This window comes from Pygoscelis adeliae, unplaced genomic scaffold, assembly GCF_000699105.1.
Source record: "Pygoscelis adeliae isolate BGI_AS28 unplaced genomic scaffold, ASM69910v1 Scaffold149, whole genome shotgun sequence".
NCBI classification, from domain to species: Eukaryota; Metazoa; Chordata; class Aves; order Sphenisciformes; family Spheniscidae; genus Pygoscelis; species Pygoscelis adeliae.
Window position 1 is genome coordinate 1,068,506 of NW_008825494.1, and position 22,813 is coordinate 1,091,318.

General features: G+C 41.8%; 1 protein-coding gene across 1 annotated transcript in view; it reads right to left on the reverse strand.

The window, feature by feature from the left end:
* The window catches only part of LOC103923052 (granulocyte-macrophage colony-stimulating factor receptor subunit alpha-like), an 18,498-nt gene extending 7,132 nt beyond the window's left edge, over window positions 1-11,366 (reverse strand). The window contains exons 1-10 of the mRNA XM_009331300.1: window positions 11,279-11,366; window positions 10,972-11,108; window positions 9,504-9,624; window positions 7,714-7,843; window positions 7,446-7,621; window positions 6,153-6,292; window positions 3,226-3,258; window positions 2,112-2,241; window positions 1,361-1,454; window positions 395-476 (exon numbers count right to left, since the gene is read on the reverse strand). Coding sequence (XP_009329575.1) covers window positions 395-476; window positions 1,361-1,454; window positions 2,112-2,241; window positions 3,226-3,258; window positions 6,153-6,292; window positions 7,446-7,621; window positions 7,714-7,843; window positions 9,504-9,624; window positions 10,972-11,108; window positions 11,279-11,366 — 1,131 coding nt within the window. The remainder of the gene's footprint in view (window positions 1-394; window positions 477-1,360; window positions 1,455-2,111; window positions 2,242-3,225; window positions 3,259-6,152; window positions 6,293-7,445; window positions 7,622-7,713; window positions 7,844-9,503; window positions 9,625-10,971; window positions 11,109-11,278) is intronic.
* Window positions 11,367-22,813: the final 11,447 nt, after the last annotated feature.

The following is a 22,813-nucleotide window of genomic DNA, read 5'->3' on the forward strand; positions in this document are numbered from 1 at the left end:
CATTGTCTCTGGGCCCCGCCGTGGCCCCGCCAGCCGCTGTGGCGGGAGCTGCGGGCCCCTGGCGGCTCTCTCGGCTCCCCCTCGGGTTCCCCCGGTTCGGGAAACCCCCCTGTGCACCGCGCTAGGGCGCTCCGCTGCGGATCCTGCCGGCGCCGGAGCTGCTCGCCTCAGCGACTAACTCTGGTCTTAAAAATATGGCTGCAAATACGTATGGAATAACCACTAGTCTCAGCACCGGCATAGAGCATTTCTAGTTTCAAAACAGTATATTTTGCATGCGATTGCTCCAGTTTTTAATGGGCCAAATTTAACTCTCATCTTTATATGCCAATTATTCTAGTCTTTGGCCTATCGTAGTTTATACAAATTTGACTGAATTGAAAAGAAAGCGTACCTGGATATCTTCATCAGTTGATGCATTCAATTTGTCTCTTGGTTGTGGAATGTGAGTAAACATGCTTTTGAAACTGCAGTACCTTTGGGTAGAAAATGGGATTGTGAAGAAATTAAAAATACTGGTAATATAATTTACACAAACATTTTGTGCTGTACCTTAAGGACATTTTTTACTTTCAAGATTGAATAGCTATTGCTCTACAAATGACTAAGTGAGAAGGAAGATGTTTTGAGTGTAGACTGGTGGGTAACTATCTTATCATTTGGGTAACTAAAATTTATTTTGTGAAGAGAGTCACAGTAAATACTTTATTAAACAATGACTTTCAATAAATTGTATGACATAAGTTTCTTCCACCACTAAGTGAGAAGTATTATCAAAATAATGACATGTTCATTTGTCCTCATGCCCTCTTGTCTGGTACTGTATGAAGCCAATGGCTTCAAAGCAATGTGGATGTTAAATGCTTAGAAATAAGAACAGAAATGTTTTTGCAGGATCTAGTGGAATCAATCACTTACTAACTTTAACAGCCTTTCCCCCTTTTTCACCTGTAGTGATTTTGCATGTCAAAGTGGCATCCACAACAATACTGGTAATAATACTTTATGACAGTAATAATACTTTATGACAATAATAATCAAATTATTTAAGTTTGTAGGTAGGAAGGTAGGCAATAGGAGGAATGTGTTTCATAGAAATCATAGAATCATAGAATCATTAAGGTTGGAAAAGACCTTTAAGATCATCGAGTCCAACCATCAACCCAACACCACCATGCCCACTAAACCATGAACCTAAGAGCCTCATCCACATGTCTTTTAAATACTTCCAGGGATGGGGACTCAACTACTTCCCCTGGGCAGCCTGTTCCAATGTTTAACCACTCTTTCAGTAAAGAAATAATACTATATCAATAGTTTCTACATCATGTTCATTTAAGGTTTCAAAAGGTTGATTTACCGTTTGAAAAGACAATATTGGAGCAGTGTCACTGAGATTGTTCCAAGTGCTATCAGAAATAAAATCACAAAAATAAAGTAATCTTTCCCTTGACCTGAAACATCCAAGAGAGAGAAATATCTTAGTGTGCCAAAAAGCTACCTTTGTGACAGTCAGTAATGAATGCAAATTTCACCCAATTTTTCAAATAATCTGAAGGACTTCAACTTGACTTCTTACAGAACCTTGTCAAAAAGTTCAGGTATGCATGATGCATTTTAAACCATTTCGAACATTTAAAATGTAGAGAATTAAAAAAAAAAATCCAGAAAAGGAGAAGGAGAAACAGTGTCACAGAATGAAAAATAGAGCAAAAGTTGTGGAACTGTAAAAAGAGTATTGAGGAAAGGGTGAAAAGGAAGATGTGGAAGGAAGAGGATGATATTCATGGCAAAAACTTAAAGAACTGAAAGCTAGCCTCAGCAGTCTGGTCTGAAGACAAGACCGGGTCTATCTCAGCCTGTTCCTGTAGCCCTGGCATCTGAGAAACTGCTGCCTTCACAATCCCAACTAATCACAGGCTGGTGTCAGCCTCCATTGCCAGAGAACTTAAGCATCCTCTCCACATTAATAATTTCCACCCAGTTCCTTCCATGCCACTGGGTAAGAATTAAGATTTTATTCATATCTGTTAGTGTGAGGGAGAAAGGGAAGAAAACATGGTAATACTGAAAAAAAACCCCAATATTAAAATACTATTTCACAATCTTACCAAACTCAATGGGTTCACTCCATTCCCCCCACTCTGAGCTTACAGGACAGTTTTTTCCACTTGCTCTGATTTTCAGAATGTATTTTTTTTCCTCATTGTAATTTTGGAATTCGTATCTGTTGTTCCTTACCTAAAATCAAAGCAATCAGACTGTGCATTTCACCCCATAGGCAAATACTAATAACATTTGGTGTTTAATTTCCTGATACAGTTTCTATAAAAATCTAATTTGTATGATTTGGTAAGTATGTAGTAGTTAAATATTCTTCTCCCCAAATTTAAAACTGTGATAAATTAGTTCATCCTGCCGCTGAATCTTTCTGTGTTTTGAAGTTTAAAGTTGGATTTTGAAGTTTATTGGGTCTTTTATTTAATTTAATTTATTATGCTTTAAGGACACTTTTTCCCCTGTCTTTGTTTATGGATCCTAAAAAAACCCAAGAGGGCAGAAAGATGAAACTGGAGAAGCACCCTGTAAATTCACCTTTCAACCTTTACAGGCATTAATCATGCAAATATTCCCTGGATGGTGTCTGTCTTTGCTAAACAGACTTAATGTTTTTGAGACAATCCAGTAACAGATATGTATCATCTGGCCTCATGATACTTCATGTAAGTCTGGAATCTGCCAAACCTAAGATGCTTCCAGGGCTGAAAGGACCGCTCATTTGTCAGGGGAAGACTGGCAGTGTGTGTTGGAATCCCAATTAACTTCCACAGGTTTTGAAGATCTCGGCGTTCCCTCTGTCTGGCTGTCCTGAACTACAGTGGTATTTTTCCACCAACAGATACAAGAAAGAGAATTATTCCAATTTGTATTAAGCAAAATGTCACATCTGTCTTAATCAAAATCTATTCCTGTGATAAATGGAAAGTATGAAGTTTTGTGAAATTCATGGAAAATTTTGCCTAGTGTAAGCTACTCCATCCAAAAGGGATATATTAAGAAGTCTCCACATAAAGATACCACAGGAACATATCTTCCTGAATTCTTATTGCTATATTGATACAAACCCCTATAGTTCTAGAAGTAACTATATTCTATGTAATGGCATTTATACGCTTAAGTGGACAAAAGCACAAATTTGTATAGGACAAGAATACTTACTCTTACAGGAGGATCCTTTTTCTCTTCTTTGGGCTCATTCTGCAAACCAAAGACAAATCTTCATTTTTATTATTTTCTTGTCAAATAATCAAATGTTTCTCCCTCTTTTGTTCTCATTTTCTTTCTTATAGAGATCATAAGTAATTTTAAACTGAAAAATCAATTGGATATTCTGCTCCAGTAATGTCCCAGAATATAGCACTTTATTCAGAGTTTTGGCTTCTTTCATTTCATTTTAGAAAAGGAAGGAAACATGAATTATTTATCAGTGGTTGTGAGAAGCTGTATTTGCCTCTAAGGGCATATTTATACTGTGCATTCTCATCCAGCAGAAGTATATTCAAATTATGCAAGCAATCAAATCATCCTCCAAACACAGCGGATCTGGAAGCTGTGATTTCACAATAGTTTGATAACATGGGGCAGAAAATTGATGTGAAGAGCAAATTTACCCTCTTTCCAGTCAAAGTCTCTGTTAGGCATCTGAGGGATCCATACTCAGGGGCTTTCCCCACAGTACTGTGAAGAGCTACTTACATATCCCATACAATCAAAATTTAATTAACTAGAGTCAAACATTGACATGGATCAAAGGACCTGAAAAATTTGAAAAAAATGATAGGTTCAAAAATGAGTGAACAAAATCAGCAGCAGTGATTTTAGCAAGGATCCCAGAAAACATTGAAAAGCTGAGGTCCTGGAAATATCTATCACGTGTAATGTCAGAAGGATAGCTGGCATTATGGAAAAGCCAGAAAGGTGTTATTGGAAGGAATGTCTCATTTCAGAAAATACACCCGCCATGTATGTTGCGTTATAAAGTAGACTAGTATTTCCCCATTACTCATTGTCAGCTGAGCTCTTTCAATTCAGGACATGATGAAAGTCATCAGCCTTTGTTGTGAACAGGGAGGGTGCAAGTGAGTTGCCTAAACTTAGATGTATAGTGCCATTTTAGCTGCTACGGGGTATCCTGCCTTGCCTCTGACGGCCCCTCCCAAAAGGTGTGAGTTATATCTGCCATCTCCATGTAGGTACCTCTGGTACCTCCAGTAACTATAGCATGTTAAGGGGCATGGGGCACCTACTGCTCAGCTGCACGGAGCCCTGGATGTGCATTGACTGTTATGGGATGTCTGTGCTCCTTTGCAGACACCTACATTAAGGTGTCTCAGTCTGTGAGATGAATTTCACATCCACGTGTAGGAATCTACTGAACCCCACCCATTCTGGCTGCAGCATGGGAAAGAAGAGGTAACATGTATTTCTTTAAAAGAAATATTTTGATAATATTGCTTTAGTCATATGTTGTAACCTATGTGTTTATGTAAAATATTCTGAGTATTTCACACAAGATCTTACTGTCAAATTATACCAGCCAGCTGGAAAGCTACGTGTACTGCAATTGCTCCTTGAAATAGCTCCCAAGGTAGATACCGTTAATGCATGCAAGATACAAAATCCAGACAATCCAAACAGCATGCAAGCTGCAGGCCTTGTTTTGAATGGATTAATGAGTTTTAATGCTATATTGCTTTATTGCAGTTGTATATTTATGTTTAACCCTTAGATGATCTTTCCTGTAATGGTCTTATGTTGCAAATGCCTAAGGAATTGCCGCTACGGTAAGCTTCTGAGCTGTGGCTGGGAAATGGGGTAGGTAGGGAGCCCTAATTTGTCATGGCGCAGATGTTATCCACATGTGGAAATCACGTAATGGTGAAACAGGTATCCCGTGGATGGGGAAGAAGAATGCTATTTCTTGCCTCCTTGTCAAACTCATGGGCTCAAAGAATTTTCCTGCCCTTTGTCCTTGGGGGGTGTTAAAATCAGGTCCTTTAGGCTCTGAGATTTGTGGAGCAGGATTTGATACCTCAGCCTCTCTTCCTCATCATACTTGGTGGAAACCAGACATAACTCAGCTATGGTAAAGTGACACGCTCTGTGTTGTCCTGCACTTTTCCTGTGGTCACTATGGTAAATTGGTAGTGCTCTGCCTATAGTGTAGGAGAAATCCCAGCTCACTTTTGGTACATACATGTTTACATCTGAGATAGCCATCTTAGGTTTCTCTCTTATAGCCAGCGGAAAGAAAGAAGGACTTTAAGGACATGATTTGTCTGTTATCTACCTTGGAAGGAGATGGGTAACACCACATCTGACTGCAGAGAGAGTAGAGGGTAACTCACTGAAAAGCAAACGCATCCATTGTGGACGTGTACCCTGGGCCTGTGTGAACTTTCTCCTGAGTTGCTGGTATCTAATTTTTCAGAAGAGTGGTTTCTATTTCAGCACTGGTTTCAAAACGGAGGTTTGGGCAGACACTGTGTAGACAGGTGGGGGTCAGGTTGGCTCAGTCAGGCTCCAGGGGAAGGACGGCGTCTGAAAGGGGCTGCCAAGGGGCAACAGACGGCGGGAGAGGTGGTGGAGGAGGGGTGTGGAGGTTGAGGGGGGCAAAACAGTCCCACGTTTTGAAATTGAGGGTCAGCTGTGAGCTTTCCAGCATCTGCAAAATGCCGTCAGGGTGGCTGAAGCCAAGGTGCCCTGGGAAACAGGGCGAGCATGAGGGGCCCTGGCCTGGGCTGGAGGCTGTCGCCCAGGCAGCGCCCTCATTGCAGATCACAGGCTGCCATCACATGGTCATCTCCTGTGAGACATGCTCATGCAGGAGAGCATCTCAGGTGCTCTCCCAGTCTGGCTCTCTCCAACCCTCATAGCATTTCTCTGCTCTCCTCTGCTTTTCTGCTTTGCACCTCTCGGTAGTTTGAAATAAGGTCATGAGCAGTGGGATGTGAGACCAGCAGGGCTGGAGCAGGAGGACACCACAGCTTATGAGAGAGAAGTTAATAAATGAAGGAAACAGAAGTTTGCACATTATAGATATGCATGTATGTAGGTATGGTGCCAAATACAAACCAAGAATTTTTTTTTACCTTTTTTTGTATGCTAATTTCATACGCAAAACAGTTTACATTTTCCATATGACTTGTAAGGGGTGGTTGCCATGTAATTATGCAACCCGCTGGATCTCTAGTACAATTGACAGTGACATTCAATGGAGGAGTGAGTATTTCTGGAAAGAAATGAAATAATTAATGTAGACATGGTCAGTAATCAGCTACAACTCGTGTCATAGCAAAATACATGTGAAGTTGAGGCAACTGATGTACAGCTGTGTGCTACTGATGTTAACAAATGTTATCTGGTAAACAGGAGTAAAATCCAGTAGCAAAACTCAGGAATATAGCACTTCAGTTGTTGGACATCTGAAGTAACGGAAGTTCGTGTAAGAAAAGTATCAAGAATTTTGTGTAATTCAGTAGTACAATCAGCACAGTGCCATTTTCTTCTACATCTAAATTTCACACTGACAATGCAAGTCTCCATAAGAAAAAAGATGGACGTTTTTGTGCATGCAGTAGTATTTGGTTGGAATACCAAGTCAGCAGAATCTGAGTGCCTACAATACAGTTGATTAGGTGTTCCTTATGTGTCTAACTGCTGTAGTCAGCGGAGACCTCATCAGTAGTGCCCATGATGTCTGCAAAGCTGTTGGGTGTACCGTGGAGCCGGCGTGCTCAGCTGAATAGCTCTGGGCTTTACAGCCTGTATCGGCTGCAGGCAGGAGTCAGTCTCACACTGCATTTCAGACCACATAGGACACCCAGGAGGACCCTGGTCTCTCACAAGTCCTGGGCCACATCCGCAAGCCTTGTGGATGCCTCAAGCGTCTGAGGGTGTCTCAAATGGCACTAGAGGCATGTTTTTAGGCAACTGAATCCTGTCCCAGATCTCTATCGGAGCTTAAACACCTAGCTCACACATAGGTACCCACATATTTAACAAATGCAGTCTTAGTTTGCAAGTTGAACCCTCCCTCTAGTTTCAGGACACGTAGCTCTTGTGGCTCTCAGAGAGGTGTGGAATTAAGGGATGGCAAAATGAGCCCATCAGAAAGGTGGCCTTGAAAGTCTAACCATTGTGTTTCATTCCATGGATATGTTCACACCACTTCTCTGAGCCATTGTTTCAGGCTGTCTCTGCCTTTGGTTGTTTTAGTTAATTTTTGGAACTATATTCTGTCAGCTATCAGGAGTAAAGTCTGTCCTGCAGTGCAGGATCCTGTGATGGCTACAGACTTTGTTTTATTTTTTTTTTTTCTTCAGAGAAAAATTCCCCATTTCCTTATTTTATAAACCAGTAATAAAATAAAAATGTTCACTTACCAATTTTATACAGTTCAATGTACTCATCATAGAACTGGATCAGGGAGTCTTTGCTAGACCCGTTCACCAGGAAGTAAGCTTCTTCAGCCTCTATCTTCACATTTTGGAATCTACATCCCGTGTTTCTGCCATTTTCATCTTTAATGTAAAGCTCACATTCCATTGCATCATCATATCTGTATATAGCAAGGTATTTTAGTTAAACGTGGGCAGTGTGATGTGTTGAATGAGACTTCAGACTTCCCTAGATTCAAGCAGACCTACTTACCTCGTGTTCTTCCAGTAGAGAAAATATTGGGTATCTCCTGGAGCATCCCTGCCTGCCCGCCAAGTGCAGTTCATGAAGGAAATGTTATAAATCATGCAGGAGAAATTTTCAATGGCCGACCCATTCATGCCTGCAAACACAAGGATATCTGTGATGAGGAAAAATTGTGTGACTGCTCCAAGCTGGAGGATCTTGGCACACGCTTAGATATGTGAGACACCTGCAACTCCAGCTGGTTATTGCTTGGGTTAGGCATTACAACTGAGAGAAAGCTGTACTCTCACCCTATTTTGACTGCCTCTGAACTGTGAAACCTGGGAGTGAGTAGAGCATTCACACAGGTAAAGGCAGGCACATTGCCTTTTAACACCATCCTTGGTGCTACAGAAAGAAGTATTTTTCCTTTTAAAATTAATGCTCAGGAATCCATTCCTGAAGTGCTTACACACAGCATTTAAAAAGCTGGGACTTTTGAAAAGTAAGGTGGGGCCCTCTGGTCAGATAGCCTGCTAGCTAGAGCTTTCCACCTTGATGTGGGTGACAGAGACTTGATCTCTTCCTTTTCTGGGGCACATTGAAGTGGGAACCTCATTTTTTTGGAAGCTCCCTCGTGGCTGGGCTGTGCTGGCATGCTCAGCCTCCTTCTCTCTTCTCCTTCAGCCAATTTTCTGCTTCTTTCTGCGGTGTGCCCCAACTTCAGCGGAAGGGTGGAGGCTTCCTCTGCTGCTGCCTCCAGCCCCCTCCAGCGCCCAGTATTGAGGGCACCCTTGTGGAAGCAGGGGGGAATCCCCTGGGGAACCTGCATGCTTGGAGGCTAGGGCTAGCTGGGGAGGAACACCAAAAGCAAGAGGTTAAAACCAGACACACCCCCAGAGGCAGCATGTCCTGGCTTGTATTTTGAGGGTCACGGTAAGAGTGTTTCCACTGTCAAGTCCCCAGGAAAAGATGAGTAGGGAGTACTTTCTCTGCTCAGATATGAGCAAGCTGCTAATCTCATCACCTCTGTCAAGTCTGAAATACCCCAGTTACAGACAGTTGCAGGAGCACTGTTGACTGGGCAATTTTAGTGGAGAACTCTGAGTTCAGAAGGAAGGGGAAAACGAGCCATAAAAACTTCAGGTTTGGAATTACGAACCTAGGATCTGCCTAAATCCCACTTTGATTAACTCCCACATCGGGCAGCCTCAGAATATCTTTGTAAACAGTTGCCTCAGCTTAGTGGGTGCACAGCAGCTGAGAGAACCCACATATATGTGTGTGTGTGTGTGTGTGTGTGTGTGCACATGCTTGCCGGGGCCAGGTTAGGAGATTGCTACATTCAGTTTGCCCCTAGCTGCTTATCACCGACATTTCCTTTCCTCTCCTCCCATTTTATGGGTTTCACTGACCCCCAGACTGTGCCTTTAGCTAGCTCTGTGGTCTGGCTCCTGATAAACTCACCAACAGCCCAGCAGAAAAGCATTTAATACAGAAATGGGAGCTAACATCTTTATTTGTAACAGCCAGAACAGTTATTTGAATCCACCCTTAAACCACTCTAATGTAGTGGCATTTTGGAGCCTGAGTATGAAAGAGAATAATGTAATTACTTATACATTTGTAGTAATGCATCTCTTGCAGAATTGTGGAAACACTCATTACAGAGCAAAAAACTTTAGCAGATCTGCAAAAAATCATTTTTAATAGAAAATAAAGCAGTTATCTACTGTGTAAGGAATTGTTTTCTAAGGCAATGTTTACCTTTAAAAGACTGCAAATGAAGAAAACCTTACCCAGATCATAGACATTACCTCCAGGGATAAAGGTGCAGGTTTTTGAGATGTTTGTGTTTGGCACTTCAATGCTAAAGAATACCCCTTTGTGCAGAGGCATGTATAGTTCCACTGGAAACCTGCATAGTGGACTATTCACCTGAAAAAGAACATGTTGATGTTTTATTTCTCTGTTTTTCCTCTGCATGTGTTAGGTGATGCTGGCTATGGAAGTGCAACTCAGAAACTCAATTCTTAGGGCCAAAATCTTGTGTGTGTATATGTATGTATTTTAGATTCAAGAGCTAACTCTCTCCTTTACCATTTGAGGGTGATGTAGAATGGAGCTGAGTGATCAAAAGCATAACTACACAAAAAGCTTTGCAGCTCAGGAGCTGGATGCTACGCTAGTGTGCAACTATTAGAGAAGGCTAATTGTACCCCAGTGGCATAACAGAAGATGGATAATAAATGGATGAACCACAACAGAATTTAATCAAAGGATTAAGCAAGATAGAAGTCCTTGTCTGACTTCCCCAGGGGTCAGAAAGGTGTCTATGGCATTATAAAATCATAGAATCCTAGAATAGTTTGGGTTGGAAGGGACCTCTAAAGGTCATCTAGTCCCACCCCCCCCGCCATGGGCAGGGATATCTTCAACTAGATCAGGTTGCTCAGAGCCCCCTCTAACCTGACCTTGAATGTTTCCAGGGACGGGGCATCCACCACCTCTCTGGGCAACCTCTTCCAGTGTTTCACCACGCTCACGGTAAAAAATTTCTTCCTTACATCTAGTCTCAATCTACCCCCCTTTAGTTTAAAGCCATTCCCCCTTGTCCTGTCACAACAGGCCCTGCTAAAAAGTTTGCCCCCATCTTTTTTATAAGCCCCCTTTAAGTACTGATACTTATAATCTTCAACAAAGATGTGATGTGTTTTTGTAATATGTATTTCTAATTAAGGCATCTGCTTTGCTAGGCTAAATAAGCCATCTCTATCCCTCTTTCTGTCAAGCTTCCTACTTTTCTTCTTGGATAATGTGGACTTATAACCTGTGCTACAGTCATGATCCAATTTACTGGGAAACAAATGAAGAACTTGAGATAATGAAGATCCACGGCAGTGTTTGGGGAATTCACTTTTTATTTGAAGGGTCTCTTGCTCTGTCTAGATTCTCTAGGAGTCTCACTTAGTCTCACAGACCCTTTTTTCAGCAGCTGCATCCCTATTCATGATTCAGCGTAGGTACAGTTCAGGCTATTGCCTCCTTTCCACTTTGGTGCCAGAACTTCAGTTCTGTGGTATGCACAAGGATGCTCCTCCTGCAGCAAATGCACCCTGGCATTGGTGATGGCTTTCCACAGCCCCTAACAGATCAAGCTGTAGACTACAAACAATCACTGATCAGATTTTACCTGCAACTGATTCATTTTTTTCAAAGTAAATGAAATCGATAAAAGGAAAAGAAAAAGGTGCAATTATTGATCTCAACAAATAACAAGCTTACCTCTTTCGGCATACTTCCCATGTCCCTGACCATGATGGTACATTTGTACTTAGAGAAATTCTTGCTGCTGTCCCAGGACAGTTCCATTTTTCTCCAATTCATTTTCACATTCGTAATAGGTGATCCTTGTGCTTCTGCTGAAAGTGTTACAGAATAAGTTCAGTACGGATATGCTATTGTTTTTGTTGAATGCAGAGAATAGTATCTGTCAGGCTTAAGATGGCAATTGCCAGATTAACTGCAAATATCTCTGATAAATGAAGAATTAAACCCTGTTTCTCAGATTCTATCTGCAAAACATACTTACACCCCATACACTGGATGTCAGCATGCAAGGGGTGAAACAGCATCGTGCACCACCAAATCACGCAAATGAGTCCAAGAGTATAAAACATCTTTTCTTCTCTGGAAAGAGACAATGAAGCCTTCAGGAAAAAAAAAGAAAAGGAAAAAAAAAGTGATGCCCAAGTGTACTTTGGTTTCTGCAAAGCTTCATTTTTTTTCATGGGAAGAGTCAAAGGTGCTGTCTAATTCATCCCTAGAAAATATTCTTTAGAAAAGCAGAGCAGAGGCTGTGCTTCAGGACTTCTGTCAGGCACCTCTGCTTTGGAAGAACTGAGCAGGCTCACTGTTGTCTGTTACAACACAGCAGTTTGAGACAGAGAGGCCACAAGCCCTCGTTATGATACATACACTCACTGTATTCGGTGCAGAGACCATGACTTAGGATTGCTGTTGCCCCACAGATCTATCCTAACCATACCATCAGAAAGTCAGGTTTTCTTGCTTTCTGATCCTGTGAACATCACTGCATATTTTCCTATGCAGTGCTCTGGCTTCTGCTGCAAAGTGAGCATTTAGTCTGGCTTTCAACCATTTGTTGAAGGCACCTTTCGGGAAGTGGATGGTTTGGCTTTTGGTTGTGTCGGGGTGTGGATGACTCACTTCTCCGTGAGTGCTCTGTTAAAGGCAGCGTCACCACCAGGCATGTTCAGAGCCTGTATCTATCAATTTCAGAGCTATTTTCTATCATCTTTTCTTCTTTTCTTTTCTGACCACAGATCAGCCAAGAACAGCTTTCCATGCAGAAAAGTACCTTAGGAGCTGGAATTTTGATGGGCCTTTCCAAAGGCCATTTAGCACTGGATACCCCTGGATTCAGCTGCTTTTCCATTTTCCTGAATATCCCCAATAGCAGCATTTATCACAAACTTGATGACACTTCTGTCAGTTCCTGACTAACCTGAGTGATTTTTTCCATCTCTCACTTCTCACTTCTTTTCACAGAAAACTGAATATACTAAAGAATCCCAGTTGTTAGGTGTAATTTACTGTATATCACTATTAAATAAGATACTTTTTTTTATGCTTTCTTTGTTATTATTTGTTTTGGGTCCAGAAATTGTTGACTCTTACTGTGGGCATTATTAAACTTTGAGGATGTTTGCTCTGTAATGAAAATATGATGCTAGCTCATACAATATGTCCACAATAATTTTAAACTAATATAACTACAGTGATGCACAATTGAACTTGGACTATAAAATATACTTCAGAGGAGAGGAAAAAATGCTGAACCTGCTTAAAGCTATTTTAGAGAATGCGACTCTCAAGTCTTCATGTACAGTTCATTTGAACAAAGATTTACATAATTACAACCAGTGTACACCTTCAGTCTTGGTATTCTGGTCCTCTGCACCTACAACTTTCTTTCTGTAAGTTGTCAACATTTTCTAGAACCTACTTCTGTCTTTGTGTGTTTTTCAGTCCAATGTCCTGAAATGAGATAGTGTATGCTAACGATCCCTTTCAACAAGGAATGCTACAAAAGACGAGATATTTTTCAGTGTTTCTTTCCTTCCATTATGTCTTGATAATGAAACAGAACTATTAGCATAACTGTGGATATCCTGTGTGGGATGAATTTTGATATTAAGACATCTAAAAGTATCTACAAGTTAGTATTCACATAAGCGCAAGTTGTTTAAGCTCCCATTATAGTCAATGGAGATCTGGTTGAATTCCATTCACTGCTTCTGGTACACATAAATAGTTTCTCACTACTTGTTTTAAAGCCTTTGACTATTGCTATATAGCAGTCTTATTAATCTTTTTAGTATCTTCCTATTTTTTTATATATTTGATTTTCTGTTTCCCTCTGCTGTGTTTATTTGATTTGGAAGTCTTTTTCCTAAAGGCTTTTTTTTAAGCAGCAACCAAATCTTACACCTGGTCAGGTTTCTTTTGCCTACTTTTTTCTTTTCTTGTCTCTCACAGAGTGTGTGAGTATTGTCTCTGGTGAAGCAGTGTACAGACCATGTGTAGGAGGCTCTGCCTCCCCTTCCAGGCTGTGCGAGTGTAGGAGAGGGTTGGCACTGTTGCCTGGTTCAAGAAGGTAGATCGTGGTTGTGCTTTCATGTGTTGTCCTTCTCTAGCTTAAGAAACACTTGGTTCTGGCTGGGCTGGAGTTAACTTTCCTCAGAGCAGCCCATGTAGTGCTGTGCTTTGTATTTGTAGCTAGAACGGTGTTGATAACACACCAACGTTTTGGCTGTTGCCGAGCAGTGCTCGTGCAGCATCAAGGCTGTCTCTCCCACCCCACCCCACCCACCCCACAAAGTCTGGGGGTGGGCAAGAGGCCAGGAGGGGACACAACTGGGACAGCTGGCCCAAACTGACCAAAGGGATATTCCATACCATATGACGTCATGCTCAGCAATAAAAGCTGAGAGAAAGGAGGACGGGGTGGGAGGAGGCATTTGTTCTTAAGGCATTTGTCTTCAGTAGCAACTGCTGTGCGTACTGAGGCCCTCCTTCCCAGGGAGTGGCTGGATATCGCCTGCTGATGGGAAATAGAGAATAAAGAAGAGGGGGAGTGAGAGAGCGGCTTGGTTGGCACCTGGCAGCCAGCCAAGGTCAAACCACCACAGTATTTTGTTCCTTTTTGCTATCACAAATGGCTCTCCATTTTTCAAACTAGATTAAATCCCTCTGTTCTTAGAGGTTTACATCCCTCACCCCAGAACAGTCTGCTTCAAATTTTTGCTTCTTGCAGTGTCAGAAACTGAGGAGTAAGATGTTACAGATCACTGTAGGAAATTTAAATTACTAAGAAAGTGTGAGTACCTGCAAAGGGTGACTCCACATTCATGCATGTGGTGTGAAGGTCTGAGCAGAGCTAGTCAAACATTGGCATCAGCTCTTGTCAAGCATATCTGGATCTTAGGTACCATTTTCCTTTTCTTAGAGGAAGTTAAAACTCTTTGGAAGAGACTTGTGTATTCCCACCATTTGTTTTTCTGGTTTTTTTTTCTACATGAAAAAACAATACTAGTTAATGTTTGTTTTGTTTTGTTTTGTTTTGTTTTAGTATTTCCTAGTAGTGTAACTTCCTAGTAGAAATTTTCTTGATTGCAGGTATTTCTAAGGTTAATTCTAAGACTGTGAGGTGAATTCTTACAAACTCAGGAAAAAGAGAAACATGGTAATATTTTGTTGCTTGTCTGTCCTTCTATATTAATTTTTATGGTCATTTCAGAATGCTGATTCCAGACTGACTCCATCTGTGGTGAAAGCAAAAACCCAGCCAGGCCCTCCAAGCAAGCTGTTGAATATTTCCAGGAGGGACCGTACATTTCATGGAAATTGGCTTGATGTGATTCGTGTATCATGGTCTCCAGGAATCAAGCCAGGACAGGACACCATGTCGGGGTTGCAACAGAGGCAGACTCTTCACTGTAGCCTGATTCTTCTCTGCTTATCTCTTGCAGCATCAACTTTTCTTTGTAAATCATCATGCTACAGTAAGGATGTGGCCACAGCTGCTGGGAACTGATACTGAAGAATCTTAAGTACAAACAGTATGGAGGACTGGCCATGAAATGCTGTGTGAGATATTGGTCTCAACAGTTATTTCCACTTTCCCATGCTCTCACTGATCTCTCCAGTAATGCACATAGGAACCTCGAGACCTTTTGTCCTTCTAGTCTGCCCCTTTTCATATAACCATATTTTTCTCCATTTTGTGCCATCTGTCCAGTCACTCTTAACCTTTTCTCCTCCCTTTCCTCATCCTACGTTCCTTTTTAGGCATTTATCTTCTTCTTCTCTAGCAACCGTCTGCTCACCTTTTCTTTATAGTCTTTGCTTCATTCTTCTTGTCATCTCCCTCTGTCTGCTCTCATGACTGCTCTGCTTTCAAAATCTCCATCAGGTTTCCTACACATGACAGCAGCCCCATGCTGCAAGAACTCTCCATGTTTTCTCATGGAAATGCTTGTCTGGAGCACTGCCAGAGGAGTCATCTGCAGCCCTGCCTGCTTAGAGGAGAGCTTGCTTGGCACCATTGCCTCCAGGCTCTGGATGTGTCATTGGGCTTGCAGTGGGAATAGCAGGGCCTGTAAGTGTTCACTTTCCTCATAAGAAATGACCATTTCCATTGGCCAAAGCACTAAGAGGGTTTGCTTCTCAAAGGATTTGTGTTTCATAGTTGACTGACTTTTAAAACAAATTACACAAGAAAGAATTAGTGTTGAGTTGTGCCTATGTTCTCTCTATTGCCCCAGCTGAAGGTGCCAACACATAGCCAGGTCCCCTGGCTTTTCTCTGACCTGCAGGCAGGATAAAAGATATAGGAGCTGTGGCGAGCCCTAAGCCATTTGCCTGACCCATCCACACCTTCTGCCCAGTGGCCAAACAAATGGCTCCAGCACCACATCTGTAGGAGCTTTGTGTCTCCAGGACATTCACCCTCTCCCAGACTGGTCTTTTGCAGACAGGTGTGGTAAAACTCCCTCTGCTCTGAACAGACCTCAGTATTGAAGGTGTCAGAAGGAACACATACTTATGTCAAACTGGTTGGGCATGTTATTTGGAGGATCAGACCAGAAGAAACATATATATTCTCATGTAAGTGGTATTTCATTAATATAAGAGATAATATAGAATCTATTAGGATGAAAATCCCCATCCTTAACTCTATGATTGTTTCTGCTTTGCTTCTTTCCTTTTTCTCTCCTGGCCAGCCTCATAAGTGTCTTGACCTCTCAGCGTGTGTCTACCCTGATACATAGGGGAGGGCCTCAGAGAGGACTCAAGCACCTGGTTTCCACACTCCTCAATTCTTAGCTCACTCCATAGCGCTCTCCAATACAGATTTGCTATAAACCTAATCTATCCACCTAAGCTATGTGAATATGAGCCAGCCAGTGACACTCGGCCTTGGAGCTTTCTTTTATTTAGAGGTATGTGTATAGCCTGTATGTTTAAGTTTTTCACTAGCAAAATCTTATTAAGGAAAACATTGCTAAACTTATTATCTAATGTTATCAGATGTATGCTGTGTCTCACTCAGCAGTAGTGATCATATGCCTGCTAAGCTGGATGCTAGCAAACATGAGTCCGTTTGGTCTTTTGTAGCAAGGCATGTTCAAACTCAATCTGCTCTAGAACCATTGATACCTCAGTATCAATGTGTCAGAAGGAAAATACGGTCACATTTAAAAGCTGTGGTATGCCTATAGCAGTTTTACAGAAAGCATCCATTAACTGCTGTCTTAAACACTTTCAATTCTTGCCCTCGTAGTCTGTACTGTCTATTGTCTTTGCTCTTAGGATGCGAGTGCAGGATGCTACGAGAAAACGTCACCTGAGATCAAGGTTTCTTGGTTCTAATTCCCAGCTTTGCCAGTGACTTTATTTTCTTGAGTGGCTCTGGGAAAGTTACTCCTGCCCATGACACACTTCCAGAAATGAAAATTTGAATTTTACTCATAGGGTGATGCGAGGATAAACTGATGCTTGTATATTGCAGACAAACTGATGCTTGTACATTGTGGACATATGGAGAGTGCCATACACTTGCTAAGCGTACCAGGAGGCATAGAAATAAGAATAAAAACCTTACAATGCATACCAGGCAATGAAATATTCCTCTCAAATTGCTGCCTAAATGCAATTTTCCCAGAATCAGATCAGTCTTTAGATCAGTATTTTGATTTCTGTAGATGATACAAAACTGGGAGAAGTGGTTGATATACCACTATTTCGCTTCAGAGGGACCTGGACAGGCTGGAGAAATGGGCTGACAAGAATCTCATGAAATGCAGCAAAGGGAAGTGCCGAGTCCTGCACCTGGGGAGGAACTACCCCCCAGCACCAGCATAGGCTGAGGATGACCTGCTGGAAAGCAGCTTTGCAGAGAAAGCCCTGGGGGTCCTGGTGGACAAGAAGCTGACCACGAGCCAGCAGTGTGCCCTTGCAGAAAAGAAGGAGAAAGGCATCCTGGGCTGCATTAGGCAGAGTGTTGCCAGCAGGTTGAGGGAGGTGAGCCTTCCCCTCTTCTCAGCACTGGTGAAGCCAGACCTGGAGTGCTGGGTCCAGTTCTGGGATCCCCAGTACAAGAAAGACATAGAGCTACTGGAGAGAGTCCAGCAAAGAGCCACAAAGATGATTAAGGGCTCTGACATATGAGAAGAGGCCGAAAAAGCTGGGACTGTTCAGCGTGGAGAGATGAAGGCTCAGGGAGATCTTATCCATGTGCACAAATACCCAGCTGTGGGGAGTAAGGAAGATGGAGCCAGACTCAGCTCAGTGGTGCCCGGTGACTGGACAAGAGGCAATGGGCAAAAACTGAAATAATGCAAATTCAGTTGAAACACAAGAAAACACTTTTTACTGTGAGGGTAGTCAACCACTGGAACAGGTTTTCCAGGGAGGTTGTGGAGTCTCCAATGTTGGAGATACTCAAACCTGACTGGACAAAGCCCTGAGCAGCCTGCTGCAGCTGACCCTGCTCTGAACCGGGGGTGGGACAGGACAATCTCCAGAAGTGCCTTCCAGCCTCAACCATCCCAAGATTCTGTGATTTACTTTTTTTCAAGAAATAGAAATCCGCATATTTCTAGTTAGATTAATTTATAGAAAGGGTATAGAAAGTAGCATTACTTTCAGTTATTTCAAAATAGATGTCAGATGACAAATGTCAAATAACACAACAGACATCATAGACATTTCATAGTCTTCCTTGAATCTTGCAGAAATCTTTAGGAATTTTATATATATACAGGTTTACATTTTTTAATCAAGTAGGCTAAAGCATCACCAAAATTTTGCCTAGACTTTCTTAAGCAGGAAGCTAATCCAGATTTTGTACGTTTGCTAGTATAACTATACCTAACTTAATCCTTGGTAAACATTTGCATTCTGCACAAAATCTTCCGTGACACAAGAAAATCAATAGACAACATAGAGAGACATACCTCCTCTTGAAAACCCCCTCCTCCTTTATCTTGTTTGATGTTGGATCACAACAGCAAGGACACTTGAACCTGTAGCTGTGGTCATGGAGGCATCAGTAAGTGTTTTGCTCTGCCAGTTAACTTTTTTTACTGCGTGCTGGTATTAAGCAGCAAATATTGCAAGTCAGAAAGTGACTCAGTTTATCATTTCCCTTACTGCTTTCAAACTTCCTTAAATTTCCTAATTTGCAAATGCTAATGACTTCACATGAACTGGTCACGCAACTAAGTCTTCCTTCCTGCTATGTTGGATGAACTAAGTATTAACAGTCACAATATGTAAACTCATTATACAAAAATACATAAATACTCAGTAGTCATAGTACATGAATATGCTCATAGAAATACCTCTCCTACAAATAAACACATTTTCATAAATAATATATTCTGGAAATAACAGCAGTGTTGTGTGGCTAATCCATGTTTAAAGTGCTTACAGAATGGCCACTTAATGCTGTCAGAACCTGACTGGCTGTATACATCGTTTATGACCTCTGCACCAGCCCAGGTTCTCCTTTGAGGAAGATCAATCCTTAGCATGCATTTGCAAACAGCCAAGAAAATTGTGTCTTGCATATTTGTAGGCAAAGAAGTGGCAAGGAAAATATCAGATCCAAATTTCTGAACTTTCTCACTGCCCAATTTTGGGTTGGTTTTGTTTGGTTCGTCTTAAGATACAATGTCATGGGTTAGGTGCAAAAGTGTCTGAATATTAAAATTAAAAGAAAATATCCAAAGCATTTGCTGAATTCAATAAAATCAAGTTCGCAAAAGACTTTGCAGTTATATAAATATGAGAGTCTAAGCCACAATGTTTGCTTTAACTTCCAGCAACTTCAGATGTGACTCTGGGTCATGCTGAGTGTTAGCCACTTCCCAGTTTGTTTACATGATATCTGGCATGCAGATATGTAATCTTCATGTGATAGATTCTTTTTATTTCTTGCTGTTCTCAAAAGCTTGTAGCAAGAGTGATTTGAATTAGCCCCTACCTTCCACTCCCAACACAGGCACAATAGCAGGAAGATGAAGAATTCCCCAGGCTTCTTAGGAGTAAGGCAGGAACCTTAGCAGCTAGTCTGTTAGAGGAAGAACTATTCTTAACCCTGCTTTCCTTGAACCAAAACCTTTTTTCCTTTTTTTTTTTTTTTGCTTGTGTATGTTGACAGATCCACCAACAGCAAATTACTTCACAGACATTTCAGATTTTAAATGTCTTTGCTTTTCCATCCACACTGTTTAGTCTTGCCCACCTTTACCCAGTGATTCCCATCAGAAGGGCATGTTAATAATATTTTCCATTTTAAAACCTTGAGGTTATGGATGAAAAAACCTATAGATAAGTTAAGCAAGTAATACTGAAGGCAGAGCGCATGTAAGGCAGTGGCTCAGCTGCAGAATTTGGTCTCTAGAACCACATACCTAGCGTTGACGCAGCCCTTGCCAGCTTACTCAGTACCTTGGGAACAGGACTGGCATGTTTCAAATCTTCTACTCACTAAAAGGATTTAATTTGCTTATTTTATGTAGCCTAAAAAGAACACAGCTAGTATATGTGTCAGTGTGGTCTGGAATTGCCTATTTATCAAATATGCTCTACTCTCACCAGCCACCTTGGTGACTACTACCACCTTGCTTAACTTTTCTACAGCACCATCCTCCCATGCCACACGTATTTGCGATGCAAAGTGTGTGTCAGTATGCCTGATTAATTTTGGTTAAGGGATTTGCATCCTGTTGTGATTCTATGTTTGGACAGGTTCTGGGTAACCTGAGGGTGGCCTTATAGGGTTATCTGAACAGTACCTTCAGGCTGCCCAAACAGTGGTTGAATTAGTTTTAACTGATCCATTTTGAACTCTAGTCTGGATTAATTCATCAGAGCTCCGTGTGCACCAACTGGCGTAGCCACCCTTGACTTCTTCTGGGGGTCTGGCTGCCTGTGCTCCCTCGCTGGGTGATGTGGAATGGGCCCTGGTTGGGGAGGGCACGGCCCTGCTGGCACCATGGCTGCCTTCAGGTCCTGGACAAGACCAGGACTCTCTTAGGGACCAGCTTCCTTCAGGACATATGAAATCTTTTGCGTCCCCCTTCAACAGGCTCCACCTTCGCCTGGGAACAGTAATCTCGACAGCTTGTGAACTGCCACAGTCTACAGCCTGGTGTTTATGATAAGCCAGCAACGATTTTGGTTTTGTTTAATGTGCTTTTCTGTCATTTATTCTAGTTCAGTATTGGCAATGTGAGTGGCTGAGACTCCCCCAAGAGTAGTCAGGGGTGGGCAGAGACGTCTTCAGTTCTCCCAAGACAGCCCCTTCCAGCACCAGAGCTCTCGGTCCATAGGTGTAGTGTGGTCTGCTGGGATCTCTTGCAGGTCATGTTCCACACTGTTGATGTACATGTTGCTAGCCAATTCATAAATAGCTTGTCATAAATGAAAGACAGAAAATTCACTCCACATGATCTGAAAAATCTGTTAATGTCTCAGTTTAGCATTAACATTTGCAGTGTTAGGAGGAGCTCTAAGAAAAACACCAGGCTAATAAAAGCTTCAGAAATGTTATCAACCTTTCATAAGAAAGGAGTAGATGGAACAATTATGTTTATATCCTTCAAGAAGTTGCCAAATGTTGTATGAAGCTCTTTTGTAACAGACTAACAAGGGCTGCTGTAATGCACAGAGTTCTAGGAAATGCACAGCACAATTTTTCAAAACACTGTTTTTGAAAAAGCTATTTTAAAATAATGTTATATTTTTTACCTTTTCTTCTTCTGGACAATGTAAATTCAAGTGAGTAGTGGATGATTTCAAGGTTCCTTTTGGACTATTCCTTCAGCCTGTCTGGGTCGCTTTGGATGGCAGCTCTCGTCTTGAGCAAATCAGCTGGTCATCCCAATTTGATGTCATTTGCAAACATGATGACAATGCACTCCATCACCTCCTCCAGGTCATTGATAAAGACATCAAACCAGATAGGTCCCAGGATAGACCCCTGTGGTACCCCACTTGTCACAGGCATTTACCCTTGGCAAAATCATACTGACTGTTCCCAGTGACCCTCTTCTCCTTAAAGTGCCTGGAAATGTGCTCCAAGAGGACTCACGCCATGAGTTTCCCAGATTGATAGGCCTGCAGTTCTCTGGGTTGAACTTTTGGCCTTTTTTTGAACATGGGTGTAACACCTTTTCTGAATAAGTTGAAGTATGTTATCCCTTTCAGGAGAAAACAGGAAACAAATGAGGAGTTTGTATAGCATCTATTTAACAAGACCGTAATGCCATCTCCTGAGTGTCTCCATATTGTCTTTATTATACTTTCCTATTCCCTTCCCTACAGAGAGCCAATGAATAGTTCATAGCTCATGTTTTGAGCTATAGTTTTGGTGGATTAGAGCCAAACTATGCTTCACTCTGGCAATTTTGCCCAAAAGGAAAGATATTGTGAAAGATCGTATAAACTAGTGTAGTCTAGTACAACCCCACCACTCTTTTAGCAAGTGATTGTGAGCATTTCAACTCTGGCCACTGCTGTGTACTGAGAGAAATATAATGACGGGTTGCATGTATGTCCAGCATGAACTCAGCCTCATTAAGAAATTGTCCTTGTTCCGACCTGCTGCAAAAAGCTTCCCAGGCGAGTCTTTGACCAAAAGGCAACCATTAACTTTGTCAAAGGCAGTAGGTGTGCCAAGAGCTGTTTGCATCAAGCTACGGTAGAAGCTGGACAGTGTGGGGGATCGCCCCTGGCTGCACTGGTAACTGGAAGGCTCCCCAGCACTGGAATGTGTCCAGGAACAACTGTTCCCAGCACTGGTTTGGCCAGGATTTGCAAGCAATATCCTGAACAACTGGACATAGTCCAGAGGTTAGCTCAGGTCAGGGCTAATTTCTAAAGGCAGTTTGCATGCGTCCACCTTACGAAGGTTTAATAAAATGTATCTGGGCTCTTACATGGTAATTGGCTTCAGTGCAAGAAAGTAGTCCTGGGAGTATTTAGTCTAATAAATAAATGTCTAGTATCATTATAAAACTAGTCTAATAATCAAATAGCTATGTTCAAATGTCTAGTATAGAAATCTAAGACTTTGAGTCTCAAAGTGAAAAGCAATTTTACACCAAAGCATAAACCTGATGTGTCAGTGATTCCTCACCCAATTATGAAAAACATTGTGAGACCGCCAAAATCTGAATCTCAGAGACCAAAAGGAGCAGCAAGATATATGAGTTATCAAAATTAGTGGGGCTACTCAGAGGATAAAGTTCTTTTTCTTGTGAATGAAAGTGCTCAAAGGCTAATTCTGTTAAGGGGGGAAATTGCTGAGCATTTTCTCTTTGAGTCTTAAGACCACCTTAGAAGTCACAGTGAACTTCCAGCATTACATCGTTGGGTAGGAACAAGTAGAATCATAGAATCATAGAATCATTAAGGTTGGAAAAGACCTCTAAGATCATCGAGTCCAACTGTCAACCCAACACCACCATGCCCACTAAACCATGTCCCTAAGTGCCTCATCTACACGTCTTTTGAATACTTCCAGGGATGG